The sequence below is a fragment of the Acipenser ruthenus genome, chromosome 16 (assembly GCF_902713425.1).
Source record: "Acipenser ruthenus chromosome 16, fAciRut3.2 maternal haplotype, whole genome shotgun sequence".
Classification (NCBI taxonomy): Eukaryota; Metazoa; Chordata; class Actinopteri; order Acipenseriformes; family Acipenseridae; genus Acipenser; species Acipenser ruthenus.
This window is the reverse complement of record NC_081204.1, coordinates 2440831-2461456: the sequence shown is the minus strand read 5'-3', so window position 1 is coordinate 2461456 and position 20626 is coordinate 2440831. Positions and strand designations below refer to the sequence as shown.

General features: G+C 37.4%; 1 protein-coding gene across 15 annotated transcripts in view; it reads right to left on the bottom strand.

Moving 5' to 3' along the window:
- LOC117963517 (ERC protein 2-like) overlaps nucleotides 1-20626 on the bottom strand; it is a 262184-nt gene that overhangs the window by 190527 nt on the left and 51031 nt on the right. For all 15 annotated transcript variants that reach the window (XM_058988385.1, XM_058988384.1, XM_058988392.1 and 12 more), the window contains one exon: nucleotides 5541-5708. In XM_058988385.1, the coding sequence (XP_058844368.1) occupies nucleotides 5541-5708 (168 nt within the window). The remainder of the gene's footprint in view (nucleotides 1-5540; nucleotides 5709-20626) is intronic.

The window sequence follows — 20626 nt, the reverse complement described above, 5'->3', positions numbered from 1 at the left end:
CAGCATTTTGTTTATGTTGTAATTAATGCTGACAGTAAACAGCGATTAGTTCATTTAAAATACTCTACAGGCACATGTTGGGAAAAGGAGAAATGTGGTCAGTCCCCTTAGTTTTTCATTTAATGCTCAGGCTGTTGCTATGATCTGTACTTGATGTAAAAAAAGCCGTAATTACAACCTTTTCCACTGCATTTTACAAATGATTCATCACATAATTCAGGGATTAAATAAAAGACACCTGGTCATAATAAATGACAGTAATGCTCACACTGTTTTTTTGTATCTGTACAGATTCTTTATCTGTTTTACTGAAATAATAAGCTACTTGTTGCCTCCACTGAAGACATTTTGCCCCAACTTGCCTCTCAACAACTTTCAGTCTATATAGCTATGATTAATCTCATATCCTGTGAGAGTTTAACCCCCCCAAAAAATTCAGACATTGTCTCAACACACTATATCCACAGCTGAAAGATTAATGCAGTATATCCTTGTGTGTCTGACATTCTTCATTAACTTGACATACTTTTTTAAAATAGTATGCAAAACGGTGTTATGGGGCTTACACTAGTTTAAGGGTTATTGTTTGTGTGCAATGTTCTTTCTGCAAATGATTTATGGGAGAAACATACAATTCGTCTTACACGTGATTTAAAATGCATGTAATAACCCAAAACGATCATAAAAAAATGAGGGTCCTCAAATTCTTGAACCCAAAAATATACACGACACAGCTTTCAACACCACCTCTGACCAAGTCATGCGAAATGGAAGGTTTCTAGATCTTGAGCAGGCACAATGATCAAGGCAGTTAGACAGTTTCCTTATTTTCCTAAGGCAAGCAGTTGCCATCTGTTTGAAGTGAATACAGCTATGGAAGCTACTTGCCTTTGAACAGAAGCTGCACATATTGGCTTTCAAGATATTAAATATTAAACACTTTGAAACCATGCTGTCTGGTTACCGATGTCAGAGAAATGGTAAATGCATTCTGATAGAAATGATAGGTTTGTAGGCATACTTGTATTTATTATGTATAAAAGTCATACATCTACTGATAACACACACTTATTTTGCAAGAGGGAATTAGCTCGGTTTATTTATAGCTGTATTTTTTAAGCCATTTGATGGTGCTACTTAATCATTGAGAATACTTCAGTACAACGATACACTATCTTTCTACAATGCTTTTCTTTTAAATACATGTTCTGCTGAACAAGCACTTCAGAAGTAATGGGGGTGTCAGTGAATTTAAGACTACAGACTTTGTACAATCTACAGTTTAGATGAAAAAATGCATTACACAAGCTTAAAATCCCAATGACTATTTAACAGCACACTCGCTCAATACTCACACTTTCGTTCTACATGTATCTCCGATTTAAGCACTTTACGTTTAAAAGAGACTTACACGGCTCTGTGAAGTTTTGTTAAATCAGTTCTACACCGTTCCACTATATATATATATATATTTAGAATGCATGCTTGAGGATAGCTAGGATCACTTTTCCTCTCTGGGTAGAACTGTAAATCGAGGGGTGAAGCTCCACACCTGACATGTTGAGCCACTGTAATTTAGAGCCTGCATGTGCACATTGGAAGCAGGAAGTTTGGAAAACCAATCATGGCAATGGGCCCTTCCTACTCTCTGTAGCATATTTACTTTATGATTAATGACTTGGAACACCTGTAAAACTTTTCTGAAAGCAACACTGACTGAAGACTTGAGTTTATCTTAAAAACTGACCTGTATAAACTATTTAAACACAGCTCCCCATTCCCCAGTTTGTTGTCCATGCTGTCCTACTTAAAGAAAATATATTTAAGGTCAAGCCTACAATTATTTATTTAGTGTTTGTTAACTCCTTCTAGGCTAAGTCTATGTGTTTGGTTCACACATGTTTAAAACTCTGAAGTCTGCAAGAATGTTTATAAACTCTGAATTGAACCAAAATCGAGATGCTTTGACGAATCCCGAATATTCAGATGTATCTAAATAACATGCAGCTTCAGGATTTAACCTTTTAACTCCTGGTACTGATGAAAGTGGTTAATATCCTGTACACCCTCTTCACAGATGTTGCAATGGAAGTTTGTGAGGGGTCAGAATGGGAATGCTTGTGAATTAGAGCCTTGCATCTTTATCTCAATCTGAAAGGCAGTGGGTGTCTGAATGAATTAGCTATACGTTGGACTGAACAGTTGGCTGTATACACTGGACTGAACAGTTCATGACCTTCATAATTAGCCTATAGAGCGTAGCCAGGTTTCTTGAAGTTCCAGGTCCTACGGTAATAAAAATACATCAATAATATACAACATGTTTCACTTTTTTCGACTTGAAAGCTGCCAATGTATTTTCTGACATTACAGCACTTTGCAACTGACCAATGAGAGGATTCCAGGTAAGGATGAATGACATGGTCTTCTACAATGAGCAAACATACGTGATATGGAAAAAGTAGCAGGCTACTCAAGGCTTAAGCAAAAAGCAGGAAGGAAATCATTAAATTAAATTAAAAAAGCTCTGCTATGAAATCACAGGAAACGACAATAAGTAGAGCAGGCAGGCAGCAGATTTTTTTGAAGATCAAACAAGCGGTTGTATTATTTAAATAAGGTATCATCAAGGTCAGCTCAGCGGCTAGATACACCATTGCATTAGCCTGCCGACCCACTGCCATTAAGAGCACAGAAATGCACATCCTGAGCAATTCAGCATAGAACCTGACCTCACTCATATATGCAGAGAACTCAGAAATCATGTTCACTTTGTGCGTGTTTCTTTACACAACATAATAAAATAAAATAAAACAAAGCTTGCTATTGATTTCCAGTAGGCATTGGCGGGCAGTTAATTAAACCATAGCATAGCAAGTCATAACAACTCGCGCTGTGACTTGCACTTGGGTACACTGGCTTCATAATGAGCAGAGAGGATATTATAGAAAAACATACGGCATCAATTATCATAACATGATTACGTTCTGATTGGTAGAGAGCCTTGACACATTTGAGCGCTGTTGTACCCCACCCCAGTTCACAGGAGGGTTTCTTAGCCTGATCTCAGCACTCCTGTCAGGCTCCCAACTCTCCCCAGCAACACTGCCTGCCCCAGGGTCTGCTCTGGTCCTCCTAGCTGACGTTTCCTGCATCCAGCTGCCCCTTTTCCTGCATGGAACAGCTTGGGGCTGACCTGACTGCTGCACGAAAGACCTATCTGCCTACCTGGACTGTCCTGGGCCCACCTGGCATTTGACATGGATTAAACTCTTTTGAAGGCAAGACGAAAGCTTCTAACGCCAGGTAAGGCTTGCCCAGCCATGGTCCAGTGGGGAGATCATGTTCTCAATTTAGGAATGGACTGAGTCCTTTTTAGTATATAGTACATATTTTGCTTTGTGGGTTTTTTTGGTTTTTTTGGGTTTTTTTTTTGGCTCAGTGGGTGTTTTACTTGCATTATAATAAGCTGACCCATCACACTGTTAGTTTGCTTCTGTGCCTCAAACACGGGACGTGAAGGATCGATCACCTCAACTAATGGGGCCAGCACCATGCCTCCCTGGGGGAAGGAAAGGGCACCGAATGTCACACTGGAGCCATCCAACTTCACACCCTTCAACTGATCAATCGCTGCCTTACCAGCAGTAGGTGTTGACAGCTGAAGGATCTGAGCAGGTCAGTTACTGTATAGTAAACAGAGCTGGCAAGAGAGAGTTCAGATGAATAGTATTATAAGGGGAACAATATCCATTATTAATACACACTAGATCCTGCATACTAAACAGGCTGGCAGCTGAAGGAAGCCACTTTACAAACTGGTAGGTAATATGGGTATTTGGGAAAGGTTTTGAAAAATGATACATCCTAAGTTTTGTTTGGTGGTTTATTATATGCTTACTGATTGTTTCATCTGTCCCTATTATTTTAATGTATTTATTTTGTACTTAAATTACAGCAATATTTATTAATGTAATGTTCTTGCATATGTCTAAAATATATTTTGTGTTTGTAATAATTATGGACTATACAATGTGATAGTAAAATAAAAAGTTTTACTAATGTCTCATAACACTGATGAAAAAGGCTGATGGAATGTTTGTTATCTTAGATCGATAGATAAATAGATAGATAGATAGACAGATAGATAGATATACCTACATATCTATATATAATCAGTAGGTTTGGAGAGGTAATTAAGCCACAAAGAGAGAGCCAAGCCCAGGCTGCTCCATAGAGCTTTGCCAGGCTTCAGCTTTGTAAATCCTCCGGAACCTTCCAGTGTGGGTCACAAAAAAGGTCAGTCTCAGCATGGCGCTGGTAATACCAAATTACTGGATAAAGTGACTCTACGGGTGCTAATACTTACTGTATTAATGCACACGACTACTTCATTTGTGGCATGCTCCCATATTTGCTTGCAATTAGAAAAAAATATAATATTAAACACAGCTAAAGGTTGCCTTTAAACAAATCAGCATGGCTCTAATAGACAGTGCTTCTCTAAATGCCACAGTACATTAATTGAAAGATCTGGCTTTAATCACTGAAGGGTGCCTTGATAAAAAAAAAAAAAAAAGAGGACCAATTAGTGTATGCGCTCAGAGAGGATTTTGTAGCAATTATTTATTACAGTATAAGGATACAGAAGGTTATTCTAGTAAGAATTATTTAATTGCAGGGACTACTTTACAGAATATGTGATTGACCTTTTTTTTTTTTACTATTCATTTTAATTGTACCCTTGTATTCCCACAATATGTATTTATGTTTTATTCAATACAGCCTCTTTTAGGATAAGATACAACATTTTTTATCTAAACGCAAACACTGGATGCATTTTGCTCTTGTGAGAACAGGCTTCCCTGAGCATGTGTCAGGCAAATGAAAATAAATGCCTGAATATAAAAAATAAAAAACTGAATCAGTTACGAAGCATCCTTGCCATAAATCTTGGGAGCGCTATTGCGGTTTACTTTGGCCAAATGCAGTGGAGCTTGAAGACTTCCGAGACTTAAACAATGTATCCGTGCTTTGTCACTGTCATTTTTTCCTTTGTGCAAGGAGAGTCTTGGGTGAGAGTGCTTTAGTCATGGCTCTACAGTATGTCAAGGTCACAAACCAAGTCCTCCAGACCAGGTTACAAAGGAATGGCAAGGAACAGTTCAGGACTAACAACAACATTTGTGTTTAAACTGTGAAAAAAAAAAAAAAAACATTCTTCACAGAGCCATGAACCCTGGATTCTAGCATTACCACCGCCGGTCATGGAGGCACTGCAGCCAACAGACAACATTAATTTTGCTCCAACTGGCCAATGTGGTCTTTCGAGGACTTCCATGCTTGGATATGTTTATAATTACAGTTTATTTGTCGTTATCGTTTGATGTCTCCATCTGACAAGTTTCATTTAGTGGTTATGTGGTTGCAGCCCCACACAATTAAAGATTGCATGTGAACAGATCAAATACATTATATTTGCAATGACCCTGCCCTTGCATCCATTTAAGGTTAATGTTTGCAAGGTGCCTGGGACTTACCTTTTTCTGAAGGACGTTAATCTTTCTCTCCTTCACTTCCAGCATGTCCTTCATATCTCTGATCTCCCCGGCCAGAGTGCATTTTTCTTCAGTGAGGTCCTGCAGTTGTTTTGTCTTTTTGTTGAGAAACGATTCCTTTTCTTCTAACCGCATTCGTAAAGCATCGACCTGAAAAAGATAAAAAGCAAGTTTAACGTTTCAATAGAACATGACATGATATTGTAACAATACAAAAATCCCCAGTTATTTTGACATGTGAATTATTGCATTTACAAACTGTAACCTTTTGGCCTTCTGTGTACTTTCATTAGAAAGCAGACTTTATTGACTGACCAGTTTGCTGGTATCCTCTGCTGTTATTACTATTATATTGAAGAAAGCACATGAACAATTCTATAATTAACGTCATTATATTTTCTACAGTTAATGTCACTATATTTCATTTAATTGTTTTCAGAAGATTTAAAATATTGAACTGAACCGATGCTTTTAGTGCACAGCCATGTGCTATCAATTGAGATGCATTCCTTGCATTCTGTTTTTATGTATTTCTGGGCTGTCTTGCTAAAGCTATCAGTTATACCAGATTCTGTTATCAGCAAATGACAGCCTTTACAAATTAAATGTTATTATAGGAGCCAATTAAATCACTGCCTACGTTTTGTTGCCGGTAAAACAATTTAGATACTTTACAATGACTGACAACTTGTACAAACAGAAGGATATTAAAAAGCTCAACAGGTTCCAGTACCCACATGGAGTACAAATACCTCAATGCTAATTGCATCATCTTGTATGTCTAATTCTCAAACGGCTGCTAGAGTGAAAAAGCAAAAATTCACACAAACTTGTTTCTGGTTATTTTTGGTTTAAATCCCAGCTTTTTAACGCTGAACTTGCTTAAAACAATAGGCAAAATAGTGTGTGCAAACATCTCTCTGTAATAAGGGACTCGTTCAGCATGATCTATTGGACTCCAGGTTGCACATTCTTTTTTGCAATTACGGACCACTGGTTCTCTCCAGTAGTATAGAAGGATTTTTACACTGTGGTCCAATTCATTTCAAAACAGAATCAGGAGTGTGTTCAGGCATGCAACAGTACAGATATATTACAGATATTACCGTCCCATATCAAAAAAACAAACAAAAAAAGCAATCTCTTTCCAACCTTTCACTCAGCACCACATCATTTAAAAAGTACTTGATACATTTTCAAGATTGTGCGGTTGCAAAACTATTAATTCTTGGCAAACTTGCAAAGAACGCTTTTTTATACGTCTTGCGACAGCCAGTTCCAATCTGAACCCTGGTACAAGAAGCCCTGCAATGGCTGCTGCTGCAAAAAAAGAGAGGATTAACGCATGTGATCCTTTCCTCTTTCGAGTTTAATAATGAACATTTTGGCTACAAATCAGCAGCCTTGTAAAATGCACTGACTGTGGAGTGAAACTATGAGGAGTTATAAAAGTACACAACATGGACACGCTCAGAGTCAGGCCTTACAAACCCCTGTCTCATCAGCCACACTCCCTGTCCGTAATGCAGGGCCAGCACGTTAAACCCCCTTCAGTTTGGGAAATCGTTTTCCGTTTGTCCTACAAGGGTCCTTCCATTTAACTGATGAGATACACAATATTTATTCCAACAGAAATAAGTACCATGATTCTAAGAATATAACAGGTATTCTCTGTGTGCAATAGGGCAGCAGTGTGGAGCAGTGGTTAGGGCTCTGAACTCTTGACTGGAGGGTCGTGGGTTCAATCCCAGGTGGGGGACACTGCTGCTGTACCCTTGAGCAAGGTACTTTAACTAGATTGCTCCAGTAAAAACCCAACTGTATAAATGGGTAACTGTATGTAAAAAAATAATGTGATATCTTGTAACAATTGTAAGTCTCCCTGGATAAGGGTGTCTGCTAACAAATAATAATAATATTAATAATAATAATAATATTATATTCTATTTAGTATTTTTCAAAAAAAGTATTCAAGAGGCATGCACTATATATGAGCTTTTTTTACATATAAATACCATGACGACAAATGGAAAGCGAACAACATCCACACACTTGCATTCCTAAGTGCATATATCTGGGCTGTAATTAAAACCCCTGGTTACCCAATATCAATCATTCGGTTTCTCAAAAAGTGACTATAAAGTATACATAAACATCTTTGCGAAGAAAATCCTAATAGCTGGCAAAGTGCAGTTTTGAAGTCTTTTTCTCTGCAAAACATAGACATTCAAAACATTGCACAATGAGCTACTAATATGCTTGGGGCCCACTATAATGATGTGTGGGAGATTTAGAAAAGAAGAAAAAACATTTATCATGTCTAGTCCCCACTCCACCCCCGTACATGTCTTGGCCTTCTTCTGAACATAATGGTCTGGTTTCAAAGACCGATTAGCACTAATCTTGGACTCTCTTTCCTAAGATAACATCAGGTTGTCCAGGATTAGTGATAATCGGGGTCTGTGAAACTATTATACACTCAGAAGACTTGGTTTATAATATATGAATAACCAAAGGAAGGAGGAGTAGCCCAGTTGTAATTGAATTCAGTGCAACAAGTGTCTATTCAAGGAATGCCTCAAACAGTAGTGCACTGGCTGTCCAAATTAAAGAAGGGGATGTCAGTACTTGATGCTTTAGTTTTCATTTACAAATTAAGCCATTAACCTCTCACCTTTTTTACATAGTTGTCAGTCCAGAACCAAGCAAAAACATGACATGTAATTTACGCATGTGCAAAGCCACTACAAACTAAACACTGCACCCCTCCTATTTCAGAAAGAACCTATTGGACAATTCAGCGGGTTAATAAAAATGAATTTGGCTGGAAAATATGAGAAGAATTGGGGAATTTTAATTCTGTTTATTATTATTATTATTATTATTATTATTATTATTATTATTATTATTATTATTATTATTTTGAAGGAAGGGTGGGTTTAATAATATTTGTATATAAAAAGTTAACCTTAATTCATCACATGATTAATTATGTGTGTATGCTGCAGGACTGCTTTGGATCTTGACAGTTAATATTTGCACTTTGTAGATTAATAGTGTTTTTATTCTTGGAGACAATTACCAGTAGTGGAAATATTTAATCCTCTTAATGCTCTTTGGCGCAAGTTCACTTTCAGTAAAATGCCATACGGTACTTATTAAAATGCTTTTGATAGCACAGCTTTACTTGCGCAAAATTATTTAGCTGAACATTAAACATTGTTAATGTGATAACAGCCCCTTATTATTTAAGTGCTGTTTTAATCTGAACTCAGGCTAATGGCGCAGCAAAAAAATAATAATTTAAAGTATTGTTTTTCCCTTTTTTCTTGCAGTATGCTGGACCGTGCCAAAGTGCTGCTCGGTTTATTTTACTAAGCTGACGTCTTCTTTGTACATCTCATATTTTTGTCTAACCATTTGCTGCCAAATAAGGGGCTGCACAATGCAATCTATTTCAATAAATCTTTTCATTCAGACAGAATTCACCTGAGGACACAGTTTTTTTTAATATCATTTCTCAACAGAGCTGCATATAAACAATGTGTTTAACTCTGTGAGCTCTGCATACCAGCAAGAAAACTGCAGGCCGCTCCAGTATAAGAAAGACTTATGTGTTTATTTCTCAGTATAAAACACTGAAGCTATATAAATCAGCTATCCTAGGGTAGCTTTTCTGTTACGTTACCTAGTGCTGAAAGAGGTAAGTGGAAGCATTTGTTTTAGATACATTATTAAGCAATATGTAGGGTAATTCGCCTTGCTTTATTAACTGGAATCATGTGTTCTACAGTTTAAACATCATCCAAGGGAAGGTACCCTTAAGCCCTCATTTACTTAGTCCAACATATCCTGCTGTCTGTAAGTGACTGAGAGACAATTTATCAGGTTTCAGAGTGCAGGGTTATCTTTCTTTTTGAAATACAAGCAGAGAAGCGTAATCTCAAGGATAAAAAAGACTTTGGATAAAACTGTAATGAAAATCAGCATCAAGTCAGGCTGTAAACCTTTCCTTTTCAGATATGGTTTCTGAGAAAAGCGACCAAGAACATTTCCGAGTTTCAGATTTCAACAGCAGGGATCTTATTAAAACACTTGTTTCCAAGTGAGTAAGTATTTAAACAGGTGATTCCTGTGCATACTGTATACTGCAACTTACCACCTGACACCAAACACGTGCACTTTATGATATTAGTACCACATGCCATAAAGTGTGAGTGCTGCCTTAGTAAACCTTTAGTAACGCTTAGTTTTAGATTAAAATACTGGCGGGATTATTGCTGCATTGCTTTTGCATTGATTTGGACTGCTATTGTGTTTTCTTTTTCTTTTTTCATAGCACATTGTGCCTTTTTCTGTGAGATTTTAACTTGCAACCCAGCTTTAACTGCACAAAGTGTCTGAAATAAGGTATTTGAACGTAACAATAAATGAACACCAGCAACTAGCACATACATTCTGGTAAAAAAAAAAAAAAAAAAAAATCCAGTCTGAAACTGATGGGAACCCTTAATGGATCTGATAATGAGTTCAAATAAATGATCTGGCTTTTAAAATATGCTTCCCTCATGTCTCAGGTCACATAGCACCTAAGCATAGCCACGTTTCTGTAAGTGAGCCGTACAGTATATATCTTCAGCAGGACTATAATTCTATTTAACGTCAAAGGCTAATTTTCTTTAAAAAAAAAATGACTTTGATCACTAACCCTGTGATGCAGAGAACTGCTCGGAGTTGACAAAGTCAATCAAGAGTATTTAACCAATGTAGGCTGATAGGCTGTCTCTGCAATCCGTCTGTAAAGTCAGGAAGTAATGTCATGCCTTTAACTTTCATACCCATTTAGGATGTCTGCAGTAGACATGATGTCATGCATCACTTTAAATTGAGCACCTCGACTGACTTCTCTTCTCCCTTGAACTGGAAGGAGAGAATGTCAGAGTGACTCAAGACAAGAGTAGAAACATTGTAGGTCTGACAGGATCAGGCATAGGAGTGAAAAGGGCCATTCCTGATAAAAAAAATAAAATAAAATACTACACTAATGATACTTTAGCAGTATGAGCAGCAGAAAATAGTCCAATGACAACATGGCCAATTAGAATGATTTTCTGCAGATACAAATGTTCATAAAATGGAATTCTATTTAAATTCTATTTAAAGCTTCCAGAATGTGGATATACTGTAGGAAGGAGATACAGTAAAGACTAGATGATTCTTTTCTCATTGACACAATTTTTCTTTAAAATATAATATTATTTTGGAATTTAATATACAGGGAATCGTAGAAAAAAAGGACTACACCGTGGTTAGTATGTTACAGTATAACAAGGGTAGCTCCTACACATGTGGATATGCTGTTATGATCAAAATCATCACCAGTGTTGCATTCAACACGTCAGATGCTTCAAATTCAAGACAAGATAATCACAATAAAATGATTTTTTTTTTTTTTCAGTCTGCCCAAGCTACCAAAAATAATCCATTGAAGCCAAATTCCATTCCTACAAAAGGTTGAATAACAGATTTTGTACATTTTTCCAAAGGGCAATTACCACATAATATTTATTGTGCCATTTATCATCATTATCCTACAAACTGGAGAAAAATATAAGTAGTGTTTTTTATCACTAGGCTTGGTTGTTCTTAGATGTTTCTAATTATTTCCAATATTCCATGCCAATTACCACATCCCCTTTTGAGGTTTTGAATCCGTGTGAAATATTTAAACAGTTTCAAGGCCATTCACACATTGGCACTTGTATTTACAGGTCGCCAAATGATTAGATAATCACCACTTCTCTTTGGGGATTCAAAATTAAAAGGTAAAACACGAAGCACTTAATTATGCACTGATTTTCCTGAAGTGGCACCCATGCAACCTACGTTACTGTGTTGCTCAACAACCTCTTAAACTGGCTGCGTGCTGCTGTTGGTGACTTTCTAGCAGGAGCTGTGGGGCCCGTGGCTGCAAACCCCTAAGCAAAAACAACTGATCTACTCTCCTGATGGGTAAAAGCCTACCCCACACATCTTCTGTCCAGGCACTCAAACCAGGCCTCCCAACCAAAAAGAAGACATTCCTGCAAATCGCTAGGCTGTTTAGTTTGCATTGTATTGTATTTGGTATTCACAAATGGCATGTTGCATCTAATCAGCAAAATTAGAGCTACAGTACTGGTATCATGAAAAAGTGCATCACCGAGGTTAAAAATATTTACAGTAAGTATGGGTGCCTCCACTGCATGGAGGAGAGATTACTTGATAGTACAGTATTTTGTAAAACAAAGATTATTTTTTTTAATTGTAATCAACAGGTAAGAGTGTAAGGTGGCTGAGAATAAGATCTCTTGAAACCTTAGTTACAAAAATGTGCTCACAATTGGTGCAACATTTCAGTTTCTTTTCCCCAGTGAAGATCATACATTGCAAGTAACAAATACATACATAAATCTTCTCTTTATTGAATTTGTGTAGTTAAACCATCTTTTAGTAAACACAATATTTTGGGTTTAAACAGATTTAAAAACCGTCATCAGCAGGGCTTAACTTGAAGCATGTTTCTTGGGCGCTGCTTGGCAAATGTCTTTAGAATGGTTAGTATTTCTATTCCAAGGAGTGCAGATGAAATTGATAAACGACAACTCTGAATAATTGAAACAAGCAGGTTAAGGAGGATGCTGGTGTTTTTAGAAAAATGTTCCCACAAGCTAGACTGGTAACTCCATGCATACCTCTGCTTGGGTATGTGTGTGTATACTTGATACTGCAGTAGACAAGAGTCTGGATCTCAGAGGAACTCACAAACCAGATTGGAAGGTTCATGGATCTGAAAAGCATAGTTTCTGTCTTCTGGTTTACCAAGAGCCAAAGGGACCATTTACAAAAATATAAATTCACACATTTAAACACAGAGAATGTTGCAAATGTATATTATTTTGATCCAAATAAGATAAGATATTGAGGTAATCAATTATTCCATGATTATTTTTTTTTTTCTTAAACCGCTTTATCCCCCAGTTAAAAGTTAATTGCATTCCCCTCCTTAACATATCTGATTAAGCGAAACAGCCTTTGAATTGAGCCCATGGTACAAGCAGAACCCTGCCTTGTTCCCTTTGGGCAAATCACACAGGAGATTGCAAGACTGTTCTTGCATTAAACCATGTACATCTGTTTCCAACAAAATTGCATGGATTCCTCCCAGGAAAATGAGTGGCTGGTTTGAATGTGAGGTTCACGTGGAATAGGACTGTGATTCTGTATGACCAACGCATGTGACATCACAGTGAATGCTAAAAGCCATTCATAGCACAGACACACAGATTAAACAGGGTTACCGGTACAGAGGGAAGCAGGACCGCATGAAATACTGTTCTGTTTCATTTTTTGTTTGTTAGGTTTTTACTCCCTTTATCCTCTAGCTATCAAAACAGTGTTAAGTTTCCACCTTATCCTGACAACTTTCAGTCTCTTAAATTCAGATTTCAAATAAATCTGTAGATCTTAATTCACAACTGCTTAGAAAAGTTAGAAAGCAAAATATGGGTGTAAAGAACGAATCAGCTTTGAAGAAATGCACTATTTTGTATTTGCTGCGTAAAGTTAATTTAGATCCTGCACCAAAACAGCTCATCATCCATAAAATGAAATGTGAGAGCAAGGCAAAGAAGTCATTACTGGGTCAGCATAAAATGCAACAGCTTGGTTCTGCAAACCTGAATGACAATTTTCATGACTGACTATGCAGTGCAGTTATAGATTATTTTTTCCCGCAGCAACAGAGAACTGGGGAAATTGCTACCACATGTCAACAAAAAAAAGGCTGATGCACACTGGCTTTTCTTCATTTACTGGAACCCTTGGGCAAAAAAAAACAAACCGGAGTTGCTGCCATGGTACACCTTGAGGTAGCAATCCAGTGCAAGCAGCTTCTAAACTGTTTCAATACCCTCTTGAACAGATGAAAGCATCTAACAGTAATTAACCGCTGCACTTTCCCATAATTGCTTTGCATATCTAGACTTCAGAATTATCGGGGGTCGCTCTTTCTGACTTTTAGCTAGCTGCAGCTTGTTAGGAACGTTAATGTTACAGTTTTGTAAAGCCAGGAAGAGTAAGTGGTAACTTAAATCGTTCCTTTCGGATGCTGATACAAGGATAGATTGAGAATGTGCTGTTTCTGTTCATTTACATTTTAGAATACATTTTAGATTTAGAATCCAATTCAGGAAGACCTAAAGTTCCAATGCCATTGTAGAGAAGGCATATGACAGTGGAGTAACAAATTCTTACTGCCATTGCATGTTAAAAACAAACATTTTCCTTCCTCACAGAGCCCACACGGACATTAGCATGGCAGCCTCCATTAAGTTTGTTTGTTTTGTTTACCCTACTTTAATTTTAACACCAGAAATGACAAGGACCATGAAATGGTGTTGTTCTGTTTACAAGAGTCATTACACACTTGGGAACTAAAAAGGCACAGAGAGAGAGAGAGAGAGAGAGAGAGAGAGAGAGAGAGAGAGAGAGAGAGAGAGAGAGAGAGAGAGAGAGAGAGAGAGAGAGAAATGGATTTTTATTTTTCTTTACAATTTTTACTGCCATCCTTTTAACTCAATAATGAAACGCTGAAGGGGAAATAATTCCCTTACGCAAATATAGACCGGTCTTCAGAGCCGTAAATTGTATTGCTAAATGCTATAAAAAGCCCCGGGGGAATCCTTGAAGAAAGGGAAGCAAGGAATGGGCTCTTGTGCACATGCCTTGAGCAAAACCCTTTTCTGAATCATGCTCTACATTGAATAGGTTCTGTGTGAGAGTTAGTTTACCCTGGTTTGTTCTTTAATATGCTTAACCATGTTTTCACTGTGCTTTTATTACACTTTGCTGTGCTTTTGCTATGGGAAACCTTTATAAGAGTTTGTCTTTGACTGTGGAAGTATCACCTTTAACAGGAAGTTTATTTTCACTCCTGACCTATAAAACACAAAAAGGAGAGGGTTCAGCATATTCACAGTTTTAAGTGAACGAGTGCTATGATGTTTTCAAACCACATTTTGTTCATTTTTGGATTCTTGACAATCTTAATGCAGTGTCACCAAGCACATTCTAATATGATATTCATCATCATTTGCTCTCTCAAAGTTAAATGTTGCACATGACTGATGTAATATGTAATTATAACTGTCGACTTGCTGTCTCCCGGGTCCCTCTAGAAAACAAATTAGCTGAGGCAACTCAATGAGGCTTTCTTGGTGTGTAAATTTTTAAGAAATACATCTCTGCTAAAACAAGTGTATACCAAGATAGTGCCTTGGTATTCCTCTGGCTTTGAACAAACTCAGCCCGCTGGTTATTTTAACATTTCTTAAAATCTGTTTTAAAAATAATAAAACGCTGAAAATCCAAGTTGCAAATTAAGTAATGTATTAATGTATGTACCTTTATTGGGACAACTAACAATGGTTTACAATCCAATCGATTCATTAAAAAAAAAAAAAAAAAACTTTTAAAATATACCCAAGTTGGCAGCCAACCTTCTAGCAAAATACATAAATAAATAAATAAATAAATAAATAAATAAATAAATAAAGAAAAACCTTGTGCAACCCGAAATGTTTTTCAAATCTATGAACTTGACTAGGCATAATATACGACCTCCTGAATTAGTTTAAGGTCCCTAATTGCTCTGATAATGATGCTGGCACCTGTATCTGCACTTACTCCATGTGTTAATTTAATTAAATGTCTTTCAGACAAGTGTAACCATTCTTATGTTCTCCAAGATTCAGTAAATATGGCCAAATGTTTCTGTTCTATCACCTAACAGAGACCCCCGACAGAGAAGCGAGTCAGTTGGAATACTTGCTGTAGCTGCTGGTACGTGTGTGGAATATGAAGTGTGTCTCCCAAAAATGGATTCACACGCCTGTGAAAGTGGAGGCATGACAGCGGAAAGTTTAGCGGAAAGTACTGCACTGCTGTTTTTTTTTTTTTCTTTCTAGTAGCTAAAAGTGTAAAAAGGATGAACTCAAGCTATTTCTTTCATGTGCTCTGATTTACTGTACTGTGTTTATGCTTTCTCAGGAAAGCCGAAAAATTGACTCAAAACACTTCCTTTATTCACTAGGGTATTCTAAACCTAGTTTATTTTTAAAACAGTTTCATTTTTTTTCTTTTTTTTATTTCACATCCATACACCCGCCTCACTCTGGCAGCTTTCTTGTTACTCTTTACAAGGTTGCTATGGTTCACTGAGCAACAGCAGTCGCCACAGTCCACAAACTTCTTGTAGTAAGTGGATAGGAACAAGACAACTTTTCACCAAAAAAAAAAAACATTCCCCCACCTGCAATATCCTCCAAATAACCGTGTTACCTGCATACGTGAAGTAAAAATGAAACTTTATAAACAAAAAGGACAATGATTACTACATACTCTTTCCAAAATGATTTAGTGAGAAAAAGACACCAGATCAAAGGTCTGGAGCTAGGGGGGGCAGAGAGAAAGCGGGAGTGTATTCTGCAGAAGAAGGAGCTCATTCTTTAGCCCAGAGCGCTGCTTGCTGTGGGTGGTGGTGAGGTTAGAGGGTTATGGGGTTAATGAACATTCAACCGCAACACAGAATTATCGCAAGTCTCCATAATTGTAACCGGTACTATAACACATCTCCAGTAGCCCCGTTTCCCGTTCAAATCATGGCACACTCACGTTCATTAATATTTTCTAAATACTTCTGTCCCAGCTGGTAATCATTTTGGAGATTGTTTACAATCCTGACACCCTGATTTATTGGCACTCCACTAAACAGCCCCATTAACTACATGACTCGCCATTTTTTAGATCTTTGCCACAGTAAATTGTTCCCAAACCATAATGGTTTCCCATTTGCATGGTCATTTTATAGATCACCGTGATTTTATCATGCACATTGAAAAAGTGACCAGTTTATAACATCATCTGACCACCAAAGGTCAGGAGCAGAAATGGCACTAGATGACTGCTAAGCTTGTATAATGTCTGCTATGCTTTGCCCCTGCAGTTTACTGCAGCAACGTTCTGAAAGAGTACTGTGCTCATGCTGATTGACTTTTGGTTTAGGTAATTTTAATTGAGAAAGCACTCAGCCTGACCAGTCTCAGGGTCTGAGAAATTGCTTCAGTGGGCGGGGCCTAGGCTGCAGTCTGTGACACGTGGGCTAGTGCTTCTGACTGGGTGTGGCCAGTGTGGTAATAAACTCAGTGTCCAACTGACTTTTCTAAAATGCAGGACACACCTAGATACTACAGAAATCTTAACAATGAGCAACCTATTTTCGCCCTGACTACGGTTTACACTTTGAGATTTAAAGGATTGGACTTGTGCAATCAGTCACATTTATATAGCACCTTGCAACTAATCATTACAACACAAACCAGCATTTAACCCAGTATTTGTGTCGACTCAGCAGGTCTGAGACCTGGGCTACCTATGAGAAACTTGAATACAGCACAACCCCTTCAGGAAAAGTAGATGTTGTATGCAACTAAACTAAATTATGAATAGTATTTTTTTTCCCCCTTTAACTTAAATATTATCAATTTAGAAACACGAGCGATACAAAGAAGCAGTGCTGGTATCAAATGCTTTATTTTTTAATTTATTTTATTGTATTGCTCTGGAAACATTGCTAATGGAAATTATTACAAAACCAGAGCTTCACTTTGTGTTTATCCTGTAATAGCTGTTCAAACAAGTGTCTGTTCCTTTTAAAAGCACATGATAATGTAAACATATGACCTTAGCTCTCTGTTTCTCGATCAAATTGAATTCGTTCTGCTCCTTCTTCAAGCACTACTGTTACACTGCACAGCACCCTTACCAGCTGACTGCAGCTCTCAATTTTCTTTCAAAACATTGACAGAAATGTCATTTCATTAAGATTAAATGTGTCTCGAGATTCTCCAATTGTTTAGTCTAGCAGCAAATCAACCAGAAAGACGACTAGAAACTGCTCTTTTCTTGATAATGAGATATGTTTAAACCACATAAGCCATGTTTAGCTAGCTATAACACAAGCTAAATATTTTTAACCGATTATGCATACATTACACTGAACAATCTGGCAAGCTACTTGAATAGTACCGTATGTTCCATGTTAGGTGGCTTATTTGGTTTAGGTGAAGACCCCAGCAACCTGTAGGGTGCCATTTTAATCCAAGCGTTAAAATAATTACCTTTACACTGTGTCTCATTAGATCCCTCCAGATGCCATCAAAAGTAGTAGCCTCTCATTTTAAAAGCTATGTTGCCATATGAATCCTCACAGAGCATCTCTAAAATAGGCTGACGGCAAATTGAATACCTGTTTGACTTTTTTTTTGGATGGAGAGCCTTTATAAATGAGAAAAAAAATCCTGTTGAATTTTCTTGCAGTTTCCAAATATGTTTAGTTTAAATGAAGAATCCCTGTTGTTTACTTGCTCTTTTGTAATTATTATACTGCGTGTAAACATTTCTTGGGAGTTTTTAAAACTAAAATCTCTAGTGCCGTAGAGAGCTTCTCAGCCACCGCTGTGTTTGCTGCTTACAACATTAGCTTTGAAAACTATGAGGAATTTACAGTAAGGGGGATTCGACTAAGATACAGAGTACACAACCGTACCTCATAAGCATTCTGTGTCTACAGATAAACGTGATCTTCTTGGGTTAATTAACTAGAGATCTGGCAATGCTCCCAACGGATAGCTTTACATGGCAGACGTGTACTGCACCCTGACTTAACTGAGAGTGTGTGTGTCTGCATGCTCTGTGCTGTAGGGGGAGATTTACACAGGAAAGCTTACAACAGGAGCGTGCAACGCTGCAAACTTAACTTCCCTAACAACACTGACTGCTGGATAAAAGATATTCCAAGTTCAGGATGGATCTTTCAAATGAAACAGATTAAAACAAATACTCCTCTAGGAGGCAGGAAGACAAACGCTAATTAAGCCCTAGAGCGAAAAAAAAAAAAAGTATATTGTGACAACATTAAGGTCTAGGCATTAAGCTTCCCCCAACATCTGCTGCACACTGAAACACTCACCAACTTCTCCATCTTTTCATTCAAACAATACCCCCATAGAGTAAAAAAGGACTGCAGCTCCAGTAACCTGACCTAGGCTTGTTGTATATGACCCAAATGTTTATACATCATTAATAAAAAAGAGAATCAAAACAAAGAACGCATACATTGGTTCAGGGAAACGTTTGCATAGCTTGGCTCTACCGTCACATGAACTCTGAAAACAGAAACAAATGGAAAGTGTGCAACATAGGAACTGAACCATGTCATAACTGCACTTTCAGACATTACTCCTACCAGAAAACAAGCCACCTAACAGACCTCCCAACACTTACAAATGGGTTATCTATTAATAGTTAGGCATATTCCTCCACAAATATTTTATACCACAACAGTTCTGTTTATCCCTTTCATTCCTTAGTGTCATCGGAAATCACGCTGGAACCTCATGGGACTCCTAGGAACCAGGCCTTTTTTATTATATATATTATAATATATATTTTTCAAATCCTATTTGTAAATTGTATTATTTACAACCTTGCACCATAACTTCAAAACAGTCAATCAAAAATATAAGGTCAAATTAACCAAGTAGACAAATGTACATTGTACACCGACGAAGGCACACCACAACTTTAGTTTCGTATACGTTTTTTTTAATTATATTACATTACTGTAGTTTACTGGTCTGCTGTTTTGAGTGGAGTTATCTTGAATCGACTGGAATAGACTGACCAAGGTATCAATGCATACTCCACTGCCTTATGATAAACTGTGACAAGTTTATCAATGCTGCAATTTAAAAGAGAATTATGAGAAAGCTTGTGTCTACTGTAATGGCATCCCTTTCATTGGTATGTGTATGAGAAAACAGCTCTGATATAAGAGAGATAGAAATGTGTTATGATGTTTACTGTATGAAGGACTTACATTTTGGTTTTGAATGTGTGGTTAGATATAATGGTTAATAAACATGTGGGACAGAGAGCGTCTCAATGGTGAGACTAGGAGGCAAAGCCATACCCCCTTTCTCAATCCTGTCCCAACGGCATTACTCCACACCACCTGCTTGTTGGCTTACATTTTTCAGACAAGGTGAACACAGTGAAGTATTTATATCAAGTAAAAAATATTGGTAATCGAATTTCAGGAAGCCACCAAAATAGTACAAGTTGACACTGACAGCACCTATCGTGGTACTTGATTTATAAAGTCGTGGGCCTGAGATTAAACATTTCTCCTCTACATTAAAGAAGCAAATCAGGTCCATAGGAGCCAACTGTCTATTAACCCATTATGAAATCGGGAAGCTTATGTTTCCAGATAACCCAACGCCAATTCCTTTCAGTATGATGCAGTCGGCGTCCTCATGCCAAAATCCTTTGCACATGTATAGACAATTACACCTAATTTTCATCCCAAATTGCTTCCTGCAATGAAGAGTGGACATCATTAAGAAACTTTCTCCATTTCCCTTACAAAGAGATCTTAAGTATCATTTCCAAGAGGATAGAAGTTGAAGACAATTTCTCATGTGTTCCAACTGATAAAATCATTACACCCACACTGTTCATTTCAAAAGAACAAGGGGAAAATGCTGTATACCTTCTATGGGCATATAAAACAGTTGGACGCCCCTTTAAAACCACAAGGAATCATTTTACAAGGTGAGGCACTCAAGGAAGACATAGTACATCAATGCACTTACCGGAGCTGAAGAATCATTATAACTAAGTCATGAACATAGGCTGCAAATAATATCTGCATAACAGAGGATAGGTGCATTGTTAGTAAATGAATAATATTTTGGATACCACTGGTTTCGAGAGACGGGTTGCTCATTAAAATCCTTGGCATATTTTTAAAGAGGAAACAATTATCTATTCAGGGATAGCAAGATATTTAGTGAGCAAGTAGTCTGAGTGAAGTTATCCGGCAATAAACTCCCTATCCCCAGTTGTACTGCTTCCCTAGAAAAAGGGTACTATTCTACTTGTATCTTGCTCATTAAAATAGTTAG